Source organism: Pelophylax lessonae (genome assembly GCF_965119305.1).
Source record: "Pelophylax lessonae genome assembly, chromosome: 9".
Classification (NCBI taxonomy): domain Eukaryota; kingdom Metazoa; phylum Chordata; class Amphibia; order Anura; family Ranidae; genus Pelophylax; species Pelophylax lessonae.
In genome coordinates this window covers 80,721,349-80,734,777 of record NC_138776.1, presented here as the reverse complement: position 1 = coordinate 80,734,777, position 13,429 = coordinate 80,721,349, and the positions used below count along the sequence as shown (strand labels likewise).

The window sequence follows — 13,429 nt, the reverse complement described above, 5'->3', positions numbered from 1 at the left end:
CTGCATGCACCTTTTTTCAGCTGAAAACGCAGGCATAGCAGCTCAAGCCCATTCACATCAATGGGCTGCTATGCCTGTGCAAATGTGGGCCCCCAACCCGCATACATGTGAACCAGGCCTAAAGCAATAGTAAAGTCATTAATTGGTTAAACCTGCAGGAGGACCGGTGTTTTTATCTATTAATGACTTTACTATTGCTTTAGGCCTGGTTCACATGTATGCGGGTTGGGGGCCCACATTTGCACAGGCATAGCAGCCCATTGATGTGAATGGGCTTGAGCTGCTATGCCTGCGTTTTTCAGCTGAAAAAAGGTGCATGCAGAATTTAAAAAAATGCTGTGGCCATGAAATCCATCCTTCTTTTGCACCATGCGACTTACCTGCCGTTGCTGCACACGCAAACTGTTTAGTTTTAAATGCCGTGCCCACGTATACAAAAAATGCAGAAAGCTTGCCAGAGCAGGAACTGCAGGTTAGTCGCATGGTGCAAAAGCAGGATGGATTTCAAGGCCACTGAATTAAAAAAAAATGCTGCATGCACCTTTTTTCTGCGGAAAATGAGGGCATAGCAGCCCGTTCAAATCAATGGGCTGCTGTGCCTGTGCAAATGTGGGCCGCCAACCCTCATACATGTGAACCGCCAACCCGCATACATGTGAACCACCAACCCGCATACATGTGAACCAGGCCTAAAGCAATAGTAAAGTCATTAATAGATAAAAACACCGGTCCTCCTGCAGGTTTAACCACTTCTGGATCGCAAGGATTTGCCCCTTTAAAGACCAGGCCATCGGATCAGAGCGCCAGGACCAGTCATCACCAGGTAGGCCAGACACTGCTTGATGGCTATATAATAATGTAATGTGGGCTGCTAGGCGTGTGTGTGTGTATATATATATTTATTAGAGCTGCACGATTCTGGCCAAAATGAGAATCACGATTTTTTAGCTTGGAATAAAGATCACGATTCTCTCACGATTCTCTGTGTAACAAAAAAAAAAAAAATTGGGATAACTTTACTGTTACGTTTTTTTTTTTTTTTTTATTCATTAAAGTCTAATCATTGCGTTTGAAAGACTGCTGCGCAAATACAGTGTGACATAAAATATTACAACAATCGCCATTTTATTCTGTAGGGTCTCTGCTAAAAAAATATATAAAATGTTTGGGGGTTCTAAGTACTTTTCTAGCAAAAAAAAAACTGATTTTAACTTGCAAGCAGCAAGTGTCAGAAAAAGATCCAGTCTTTAAGAGGTTAAACTTCCTTTCTCCCTGGCAGAGGGAAGGAAAAGATACAAATGTAATCATTTTTGTTTATAGTTAGGAGACTTAATGCTGAAAGGTGTTAGCTGAGTGAGTGAATGAGTCATCCAGCTCACTGAAATGTATCAATTCACAAGTCAGGCAGACTTGACAGAGAAACTCGGTATTTTAAAAATGCCACAATAACAATACCGTGGCTATGCAATACCGCGATATATCGAATTACCGAAAACCGGCATATGTCTAGTCACCGCCACATCCACCACCACCTCAACCTCCCTCCTACTCCATATGGGCCTCGTCCTTCAGAGATGAAGAAGAACATTGTTTTATTTTTCTGTTTTTTTTTGTTGTTTTAAGTTATTTCCCTATCCACATTTGTTTGCAGAGCACTTGCCATGCTCTTAATTACGTTTTGCTGCCATTTGCAGCACTCTAGCCCTTTCCTTTGGTGTTTTAGAGCCATTTTAGTGCCTTAAAGTTCGGGTCCCCATTGACTTCAATGGGGTTCGGTGTCCGGGAAAAGTTCGGTAAAAGTCCGGGACACGGACCCGGACTTTTTTTTAAAGTTCGGCCGAACCCGTCGAACACGGACATCTAGGTGTTCGCTCAACCCTAATCAAGAGTGTTTAATTTCACTAGGCTTAAAAAAGAATAAACAGAAACAACTCCTTCCTTATATCCTTAATAAACTTTAACAGGACTCCTCATAGCGGTTAAATGGAATGAGATAGACAAATATATATTTACACAAAAATACGTAACTCTCTAAAACTTGTAATAGTCTAGTACCTCTAACCCTGCTTAACCTATAATTTAATTCCTATAGTCTATTCTGTATAGTCCCATGTTAGACCGGCAGGAGTTGGGGCCCATTGGAGCTCATGCAACTACTCAAATAATAGTTTTGTAATCCAGTGAAAAGCAGAACCCTTCTCCTTTTGATTTTGGTCCTCCGCAATAACACTAAGTTGAGGCAGCAGTCAGTTAGTAATCATTGCAAGAGAAAATCATTTAAGAGAAAAAGATCCAGACAGTCTAGCAACAGGAAAATGATCATGTATCAAAACCCTTGTGGATGATAGGTTTCCTCCTTCCTTCTATTGCAGAGATCAGTTTATTTAAATTCACTGTTTGAAGCGAATGGATTTAAACACTTTTACTGGCCAGGTAATTATCTCTATCAACTGTGGTCGGTGATTAGATGTTTATCTGTAGGGCGGGAACAAGTATAGACCCGAGTCTCTGTAAAAAATGCAAAGCCTTTCTGTATAATAGTGCAGGGGCGGGTTTGAATACCATCTCCTACTGTCAGTGCACAACTCACAGTTTGACAGGATTCAGCTGGCTCTGTTGCGAATCCATGTCCTTATGCCCCATACACACGTGCAGATTATCTGAAGACTTTTGTCTGCAGACTTACCAAAACCATATAATATGAGGTCAAACCTAAACACTTTCAATTTGTATGCAATCCGGCAGGCCCTTGCACTACATAGAAAAGGTAAGTCTGCAGACAAAAGTCTTCAGATAATCTGCACGTATGTGTGGGGCATTAGGTTCAACCTTTCTCCTTTCAGGCCAAAATACTAGAAATCCAGCCTTCAGGAACCCAGAGACACACATACTTCCTTACAACGCCATCTATTGGGTAAAAAAGAAACTACAACAGTCTAGCAGTTTCCTTATTTACTATAAATAAGTCCTTTGCTCTGCACATAAGAATAACACCCTAACCATAGTATTTTGGGATTGCTACATGCAAATGCATAGTTGCCAACATTTGAAAAAAATTTCCAGGAACACTTTGCAGCACAGCTATCAATTACTTACCACACCCACTTTCCTGAAGCTCCGCCCACTCCACATAATTAATCTTGGCCTACTTATCAGATTTTAGGGTCTACTCAATAAAGAAATAATTATAGGAAATGCAAAAGGGAATTTTAAACTTGAGGCCAAAGTAGCAGAGTTGGAATAATTCTCCCATTCAGCTGCACTACTTCTGCCTAAAGTTTAAAATTCTAATCACACATTCCCTGAAATTCTAAAGTGTCAAATGTGCTCAGGTGTGACCATACAAAAAATGTAATATGTAAATATAAATAAAGTGCAAGATGTAAATAAGTACATTAAGGTGCAAAGTGTAAATAAATACATTGCCGGGACAATGTAAATTACCCGGGACAGGCTCCTATTTGCCGGGACTGTCCCAGCAAAACGGGACAGTTGGCAAGTATGCAAATGTACTCCACATTTTTATTTAAAAACTGAATTTTCTTGGCTTTTCAGGCAATAGATATAGATTGTTAAAGGAAATGCTACTTCATCCTGTGAGTTATTACTGTAAAGTAATTTTTGATTTGACTTATTTTTGATTTGACCTGTTTCCTGTTCCACATGTAGCACCCTCCTAGGTAGGTGCTAGTGAGAAAGTATAGTTTTGAGCTCTTTCTGCTTACCAGAGGGGCTGCATGTAAATCTATATTGTTCTCTGCCTACCAGAGAGCAGGATATGTTAGTGAGGTCTGCTCATTGTGGTCAGTATGCAATTCATTCAGTATAGAGAGTGTTTCACACTGGTCCAATAGGGAGGCATATTGGACAGTGGAAGGAAACCCGACGAATGGGTGCATGGGCTTTTTATACAGTTCTGATGATTGGCACATGGCAGGACACCTTGGTGCATGTTGGGATACTGTATAAAAGCAAGGAGCGCATGTGTTCAAGGTCTTTTATTGGAGAGCGGAGTCCTGGAGGGAGGAGATGGCTGCCTTCTCCTCTGTAGAGGTGCAATGCGACCTCAGGAGGGCATCCTGAGGGCCGGAGGAGTAGCAGTGAGGAGCTGTACTCAGAGGTCCAGGGAAGCTGGAGGACCTTTTTCTACAGGATCATGAGTACAGGCAGTGGCGTAGCGTGGGGGGTGCAGGGGGGGCCGGCCGCACCGGGCGCAACATTTGGGGGGGGCGCATCCCACGCCAGTGTCACTCTAGCAAACTTTAAATATTCTTCCTAGCGTGTCACTTCAGCCGCCATCTTCAGGCTAAACGATGGCCGGTCGGCACCCTGTGATTGGGCCAACATTGTCATGTGCGGCAGCGGGGTTGGCCACTGTCAGAGCCCCGCCTCGCTTCTGGAGCCTGCCTCGCCGTCTTCTAAGTCAGCCCTGCATGTGCCTCCGTCCCGCCTCCTCTAAGCTCTCACAATCCTCCCCGACCCGCCCCCTGTAAGGGCTCGATGACGCGGTGGTGTCCTCTGTGTAGTGGGCAGTGTAGTGTAGTGGGCAGTGTAGTGGTCAGGTAGGAATCAGGTAGGTCATTGTAAGGGTCAGTGTCGTTGACAGGTAGGTCAGTGTAGTGGCCAGTACAGGAATCAGGTATGTTAGGTTAGTGGACTGGTAGGTCAGTATAGGAATCAGGCTGGTCAATGCTATTGTAGGAAGGGACTCGGGGAGTACTAAAAGTCCGCAGGTTAGGGGGCGCAAATTACTTGCCTTGCCCCGGGTGCTGACAACCCACGCTACGCCACTGAGTACAGGAACTCATATCAAGGGTCCTGACCTTAGGGGGGACACCCCTGCTCATAGGATAGTCAGTGGACAGGTGTCAGCAGCAAGAGGATGCTGGTGAGAGTGTCCCGAAAATAGATTATCGTCCATCAAGTCACCTTGTTAGAGAGAGCAAAGAGAACAAAAGACTGAACCCCATTCATCTCAGTGGCAGGGTGAATTAACAGACTTGGCTGTTTCATATCTACAGTACCAGCAGAGATTTGAAGATAGAAGTCCTCAAATGTTGTGAATAGTTCAATTGGAATATCCCAATATTCCCTTCTCCTATCCCAAATTATCAAATAAACAACAAAACCAAATAAAACCCTAGACTGTTCATTCGTGTGTCGAGCCATTGGGAATAAGGAGGGATTCGGAGATTTCCCCAAGTAAATATGTGCCGGTAACCAGGGGAGCCCATAATGACAGTATTAAGTAATCCCTGCGGGGGCAGTGCTATACACATTTTCATAAAGGTTTTTCTTGTGGTGTCTTCAGCAAGTGGGGCATCAGAGTGCAGTACATATACTTGCTGAATGACTGCCAAGCAAAGAAACTGAAAATACTGGTTGCCTGGTTGTCATGTACATGTCAGCTACGAAGAGCTTGAACTTCACATTTTGAAGCATAGTGACTAAGAAAGTTTTGAAGCCAGATATTGACAGGAAGTTATAATTTTTTGGAAATGCTAAATCTGCTTGAAGCTTGTCAAATGCAGTTCAGAAGGAGGTCATCTACATATCAAATGCATCTGTCAGTGAGTTTTAAATGTTGCCAGCAGTGTCCGAAACTGATGTCGAATGGATGCTATCAAACGATGCCCAGAGCACGTTGATACAGGCCTGAACAGGAAGAGACTAACTTTTTCCTCTGAAGCTTTTCTTTCTCATAGCAAATTGTTTATATGCTTACATATAACATATATGCTGAACAACATCAATGTATTCTCTATCTCTCTCAGATCAACATGGCAAGATTAATTTTAAGCTTCCTGTAAGTAGAGGAAAATCTTCTACCCTTCGTGCCCTTGTCTACATTTTATTACCTGATGGAGAGATTTTGGCAGACTCAGCAAAATACAATGTGCAAAAATGTTTCAAGAATAAAGTAAGTTTCCTAAATATGGATGTCAACAAAGGCATGTGGTGAGCATTATTATGATTCTAGCTAGGGTATACTTAAAGCGGAGTTCCAGCCATTTGACTCACCTGTCCAACGGTCCAGCGATGCAGCCGCCGGAAGCCTCGATCCTCTCCCTCGGCGCCGGCATCACTGCTGTGGGCACCCGGCTGTTACAGTTTGCGGCTTCACAGCCGGGTACCCACTGCGCATGCGCGAGTCGCGCTGCGCACCGTGATTGGCCGGCAATCTTCTGGGACCTCTGACGTGTCCCAGAAGATTGCAGGGAGGGAGGGGGAGAGGAGAACTTCCGCTCAGGGCGCCGCGGCGCTCCGAGCGGAAGTGGGAGCGGGTACCTGTCAAAACTAGGTACCCGCTCCCCCCCCCCCAAAAAATGACATGCCAAATGTGGCATGTCGGGGGGTCAGAACTCCCTAAAGCGGAAGTTCCACTTTTGGGTGGAACTCCGCTTTAACTTGTAATACATTGAGAAATCTTTAAAATATATAGATTCCAGAGGCACTTAAAGCCTCAATTAAAAAGAAACAGTCCTACTGGAAACCAAAGTGTGATAAAGTTGGTATCACAGAAAGTCCCACTTGCAAATCAATCTCTTCACAAATCACCAATAAATGTGCTTCACCAGATCCCATTTGTGTGTCAAATTCCACAGAGGGATTTGCCTTACAAAAATGCATTGCAAACAACACTTGGGTGTAGACTAGTCACAATGTTTTATCTGGCTACTGGATGGTCCGAGTATTCCCAACACTCCTCAAATATATATATTCCTCAAATATAAAAATGCTCCCATAGTGCATTACCGTGATAAAAATTTTAAATGTATTATTAAAAATCTGCTCACAAGCGAGTTAAAAATACAGGCATGTCTTATCACAAGATTACGCAACACTCCTTAACATCAATCGTCCCCGTGCTTCCCCATGGGCCAGTATCGGCATCTCACCCAACACTAGACACCTGCAGACTCCAGTCCAGATCACTGCTGGGATGGCGTGTGACATCACCAATAGTCACCGTGTGGCTGTGCCCTGATGCAGCGTTTCATCTAATGACTTATTCAAAAGTTATAATTAACTTGTACCTGTGCCAAGACTTTGGACAATTAAATATTTGCTAATAGTTTGCAGGCGGTAAAAGTGAGTTAAAACAAGATTTTATGATGTCTTTAGCGGCTTAAATGCTCCTCAAAGACCTTCAAAGATAACAAATACTCTAGTCGGGTTTTAGACGCTTTCTAACAGCTTAGGCCCTGTTCACAAACCAACAAGCAAAATCCCATGCATTTCAATGGTCGCTGTTCACATATCAACGTTTTGTCATCTGAAGCAAAATGCCTGAAGTGCAAAAAAGTACATGAGCTGCTTTTTTGGCAGATTACAGGCATTTTTGTTAGATGTCAATGCCTGCCTCCAAACACCTGCAAAAAAATGCCTAAAAAATGCCTGAAAAATGCCCAAAAAACACCTGAAAAACACCCAAAAAACGCCTGAAAATGCCCAAAAAAGATACGCTCAGTTGTGAATGGAGCCTTAGAATTGTTCACCGTTTGTTTACATTAGAGGGCTGGCAACCTGCCAAGATCTGCACCCATTAAAAAAAAAAAAAAGGCAGAGATTTCAGTTCCTGTGTTGTGGACATTTAAAATTAAATTTCTCCACAAAATGAATAGCTGCAGAGATGAATGAGTGCTGGTTTTAAGTTGCTTTAAGTTGCCTTTACTGCATGTTTAGAATAAATATTATAGCGTACATGATCTAGGCTCAGGTTCACTTTAGGGAAAACTCTGGTTGAAATGTTGTAAAACATGATACATATACTTACATAGAATCAACTTACGTACACTCAAATCGACACTACATCACCAAAAATATTGAGTCGCCTGCCTTTACACGCACATGAACCTTAATAGCATTTCCAGTCTTAATCCGTAGGGTTTAATGTTGAGTTGGCCCACCCTTTGCAGCTATACCAATTTCAACTCTTCTGGGAAGGCTGTCTATGGGAATGCTTGACCATTCTTCTAGCATCTTCTTCTTGCTTTGTGCACTGGTGCACAGTCATGTTGGAACAGGAAGGGGCCAGCCCCAAACTGTTCCCATAAAGTTAGGAGCATGACATTGTCCAAAATGTCTTGTTATGCCGACGCCCTAAGAGTTCTCTTCACTGGAACTAAGGGGCCAAGTCCATCCCCACACCATAATCCCTCCTTCACCAAATGATTTGGACCAGTGAACAAAGCAAAGTCCATAAAGACATGGATGAGTTTGGGGTGGAGGAACTTGACTGGCCTGTACAGATTCCTGACCTCAACTTGGTAGAACACCTTTGGGATGAATTTGAGCGAAGACTGCGAGCCAGGTCTTCTCGTCCACATCAGTGCCTGACTTTACAAATGCGCCTCTGGAAGAATGGTCAAACGTTCCCATTGACACACTCTTAAACCTTGTGGGCAGCCTTCCCAGAAGAGTTGAAGCTGTTATAGCTGCAAAGGGTGAGGCTGCACTACTGTTTCTCTCCTGAGCTCCAGTGAGGTCTACTGATTCAAGGGAGCTTGATTGTTTTCTATATCCAGAGTGGATGCAGGAGCCTGGGTTGGACCTAGGGGAATATCCCCCGGATGGCTATAGTTCCGTTCCTCCCATACCAGTGTTTGAGGACCTGGGAAATGGCCAAGCTAAAGGCAACAGCTTGGCAACCTACAGGAAGAAAGTTTGTGTGAGGATTGTGAGAGTTGCCAAGTAGGAGGAGGTACTGGCAAAGTTAAGGTTTGACTTTAAAGCAGAGTTCCAGCCTCAAAAAAATGTTTTCAATAAAAATGAACCCGGGACAGTCAGGGCTAGTGCATTTCAGCAATGATAGCCTCTGAACTGTCCCAGGTTTCACTTACCTTTTAGAAGAAATACTTACCTTGAAAATGTCCTGTCCAGCACTGCCATCTCAGGTGTGGGCAGCTGAAGCCAGCGCGTCCTCTTCGGTGTCCTCTTCGGTCCAAGAATGCCCTTCACCGGCTCGTCACTTCCGGTGCAGGCGCACCATGCCCAGAAGCTATTTAGCAGTAAATTACGTGCCTTCACCGGAAGTGACGAGCAGGACCGGTGCAGGCGCATTGACTCCTGGGAGTGATGACGTTCAGCTCCCAGGAGTCAATGCAAGCAGTAAGTAATGGCGCAGGCCGTGGCCACAGAGGAAGTAGAAGGAAGGTAAGTATATTTTCTTCAAAAACAAGGTAAGTAAAGCAAAAAAAAATTGGGATTATCCAATTGTTTTTAAGGTTATTTACAGCAAGCGGATGGGTGGATGGGGTTGTTTTTGAGGACGGTACTCCGCTTTAAACATAAAAAACTTGCTAGTGATTGGCTTCACAGTTCTAAGAGAAAGCAGATGCGGCCTGAGTTAATAGTTTTGGAGGCTAAAGTGAAGGGGCAGAGTCTGCTGGTGTCCATGCTTAAGGAAACCAGTGAGGGGGTTCAAAGAAAAATATAGCAATGAGGATTGGTTCCGTACAATGCGCAGAGGGCCCATGGAGGGCAGTGGAGTACAGTCATTAATTACATAGTTACATAGTTACATAGTTACATAGTTAGTGAGGTTGAAAAAAGACATCAGTCCATCCAGTTCAACCTATGATGTGTGTGTGTGTGTTTGCTTTTAACCGTACATTGTATACCCCTGTATGTTGTGGTCTTTAAGGTGTCCATCCAATAGTTTTTTGAAACTATCAATGCTCCCCGCTAATACGACTGCTTGTGGAAGAGAATTTCACATCCTTACCGCTCTTACAGTGAAGAACCCCTTACGCACTTTAAGGTTAAACCGCCTTTCCTCAAGTTTTAGTGAGTGGCCACGTGTCTTATTGTATCTCCTTTCTCTGAATAGTTTGTTCCTTATGCTAGGGTCGCCAGTACAGTATTTGTACATTGATATCATATCCCCCCTCAATCGTCTCTTCTCCAGAGAGAATAGGTTCAGTGCTTGTAGTCTTTCCTCATAGCTGATGTCCTCCATTCCCCTAATTATTTTTGTTGCCCTTCTCTGGACTTTCTCCAGTTCCAGCACATCCTTCCTGAGGACCGGTGCCCAGAACTGGACAGCATACTCCAGATGTGGCCGGAACAGAGTCTTGTAGAGTGGAAGAATAATCTCTTTATTTCTGGAGTGAATCCTCTTTTTTATACAACCCAGTATTCTGTTGGCTTTGCTTGCGGCGGCTTGGCATTGCATGCCACTGCCAAGCCTGTTGTCTACCAGTACCCCCAGGTCCCTTTCCATCCTAGACTCACCCAGAGGTTCCCCCCCTAGTGAGTAGCTTGCTTTCTGGTTTCTGGCCCCCAAGTGCATTACTTTACATTTTTCTACATTAAATCTCATCTGCCATGTAGTTGCCCACCCCGTTATTTTGTTCAGGTCTGCTTGCAAGATTTCCACATCCTGCATAGAAGATATTGGCATGCCTAATTTAGTATCATCTGCAAATACTGAGATTGTACTAGATCCTCTAGATCATTTATGAATAAATTAAACAGGATTGGTCCCAGGACAGAACCCTGGGGGACCCCACTTTCCACACCCGCCCAATCCGAGTACTCCCCATTAATCACCACCCTCTGTACTCTCCCCTGGAGCCAGTTCTCTATCCAGGTACTCACCTTATGGTCCATACCTACCTTCCTTAGTTTGTACAGTAAGCGTTTGTGGGGAGCGGTGTCAAAGGCCTTTGCAAAGTCCAGATACACCACATCCACAGGCTTACCTTTATCTAAGTGGCAGCTCACTTCATCGTAGAAGGTTAATAGATTGGTTTGGCACGAACGATTTTTCATGAATCCATGCTGATTACTACTTATGATACCGTTTTCATTACTAAAGTCTTGTATGTGGTCCTGGCATAATTAATGTGTCCTGGTTTAAAGGGATGATGTGCTAAAATAAATTAATTAGATGGAATCACGTTTACATGGTCACAAGTTTTCCCTGTTGGATGTCTCTGAGGATGAAGAAGAGGATAATGATGCCCCCTCCCCAAACCCAATAAAGCCAAATGAAAGAAAAAGCTGTTTTTGTTTACAATTTACCTGTGCTGCAAAATGGAGGTGTAATTCCTATGGATGGTGCAGCAGAGGGCATTGGAGAGCATTGCCTGGCTGAGGCTGTTAATCTCACCTGTGTACAGCCACAGGGCCGTCTTTAAGGAGGGGCTAAAGGGGCACCTGCCCTGGGCCCTGTCATTGTTGAGGGGCCCAACATCCTCACAATCGCTCCCTCTCACATGCAGCTGCAGGGAAAGGGAAGCACTAACCAGCGGTGTCATTGCCTGACAGCAGAACTGGCCGAGTGGAGAGACACACTAATGAGCAGTGGCAGGGGTCCGAGGAGTGAAAGAGGATCGCAGAGAGGAGACAGTGACAGTCCTAAGGCAGCATGGATAAGGAAAGCCGGTGGGCGATGAGAGTTGCATCTGTTTGAACCGCTTATCTGTTAGCATGCTTCTCTCCTCTCTGATTTTTGTATGTATTTTGCTGTATGTAACACTGGTCGGCATAGATGAGCGTGCAGATGGTATGTTGTGTGATCACTGATTAACAATCGGAATTAGCTCATTTGCCTTGCTGAGTTGAACTTTAACTTCTTTAGCCACTAAATGATCACTGCTCTCTGCCTCTCTGCTTGCTATGATCATTGACAGTACTGTTTTTGAATATAATCCTGCTCGGCTTTATTAACCCCATCTTTTCTGCCCAAATTCTGCTGCAATGCAAGACAACACTTTTAATCTAGCAAGAGGATTTCTTTGCATTTGTAGCATAATCTTTCTATTAACTAATCAGTCAGAAGTAATGATGTGCAGTAACCTTTAGCAACCAAGCAGTGAACAGTAATGCTGTGCAGTAATCTCTAGCAACCAATCAGTGAGCAGTGATGTGCAGTAACATCTGGCAATCAGTTAGCAATAATGTTGTGCAGTACCCTCTAGCAACCAATGGGAGAGTGATAATGATGCGCAGTAAGCTCTAGCAACCAACCAGTGAGCAGTAATATTGTAATGTAACCTTTAGCAATCAGTGGGTGAGCGGTAATGATGTGCAGTAAGTTCTAGCAACCAATGGGTCAATGGTAATAATGTGCAGTAACCTCTAGCAAGCAATCGGTGTGTGGCAAGGATGTGCAGTACCTTCTAGCAACCAATGGATGAGGGATTATGATGTGCAGTAACCTCTAGCAACCAATCAGCAAGTAGAAATGATGCATTGTAACCTCTAGACATCAATCAGTGAGCTGTAATGATATGCTGTAACCTCTGACATCAAATTGCATTTTCTGTCTAATCTGCTGCAGTAAAGTGATTTTGAGTCCATCTGCTATTTATTGCATGTCTCAGGTGGAGAGATAAAGTGCATAGTGGGGGGGGCCGAGGGGTGGTGTCGTTGGGCCAGGGGGGGGGGGGCAGGAAAATGTTTGCCCAGGGTCCAATCATTATTAAACACGGCCCTGTACAGCCAGCCAGTGAAGGGTGTGCGGACTCTGCTGTGAAGAGTGCTAAAGAGGACATTTCTATTGTTGGTAACTCCTTAGTTGCTGGCAATGAAGCAAGATTTGACAATAGTAATGGAAATGCTTTTTCTGTGTCAGGAGCCTCTGCTCCATCTATCTCTAATAATAATGCTGTTTCTATGCTTTTTAAAGAGGGAGTCGTGACTTAAATTGGTGTGCTGGATGGAGCAAGGAATGCTGTAATTTCTTATGTTGCAGAGGTGACTGCACCTGTTCCTAGGATAAGTAGTGCCAGCTATTCTGCAATCACAAGGGGTGATGTCAGTGGAGGCCAAGCCAATGTGGCACCGTCCGGTAACTCCTTTAAGCGCCACAATGTAGTTCAATTGAGGATTGGAGAAGGCCCCCCCAAACAGGACTGAATTTTGGGAATGAGGTTTAAAGCACAGGAGATTTTTGCCCTTATCAGCCCAGTTGGGTGAACATCTTTTGGGAGAGGTATGAGCAAAGGTGGAAAGAGTCCCCAAGATGGGCAGGATTATCTCCTAAGGGAGTATCTTGCCAGCCACTATACAAAAATTTCACTATATTAGTACGTAATGAGTCCATTCCCTCTGCAGATCTGGCAGTGGTTGGGGAGATAAGCACATGTCCAAGCCCCTCTGAGAAAAGTTTTAGATGATAGGGGGATATGGACAGGGGGTTGGAAAATGCTAGTGAAATTGTATGCTACGGGCAATGTAGTTCAGCACATCCCTTCGTCAGCTTTCTTTTGTCGGGATAGGATCATCACTTTCTATGCTGGACAACCAAAGCTTTGCCATCGCTGTTGTGAAAAAGGACATTTTTCAAGATCATGTTCTGTGCAGAGATGTTCCCAGGGCATGTGACAAAATATTGTAACCGTATTCATTGTAATCCATGTGACAAGCTGGGCCATCCCTATAGCCTTTACCCTGAAGCCCTCCATAATAAGCCAGAGGT

At 44.1% G+C, this 13,429-nt stretch overlaps 1 protein-coding gene across 1 annotated transcript in view; it reads left to right on the top strand.

Annotated features, from left to right (window-relative positions):
- The window catches only part of LOC309563305 (alpha-2-macroglobulin-like), a 233,640-nt gene that overhangs the window by 45,326 nt on the left and 174,885 nt on the right, over nt 1–13,429 (top strand). The window contains exon 9 of the mRNA XM_082267704.1: nt 5,775–5,920. Within this exon, the coding sequence (XP_082123830.1) occupies nt 5,775–5,920 (146 nt within the window). The remainder of the gene's footprint in view (nt 1–5,774; nt 5,921–13,429) is intronic.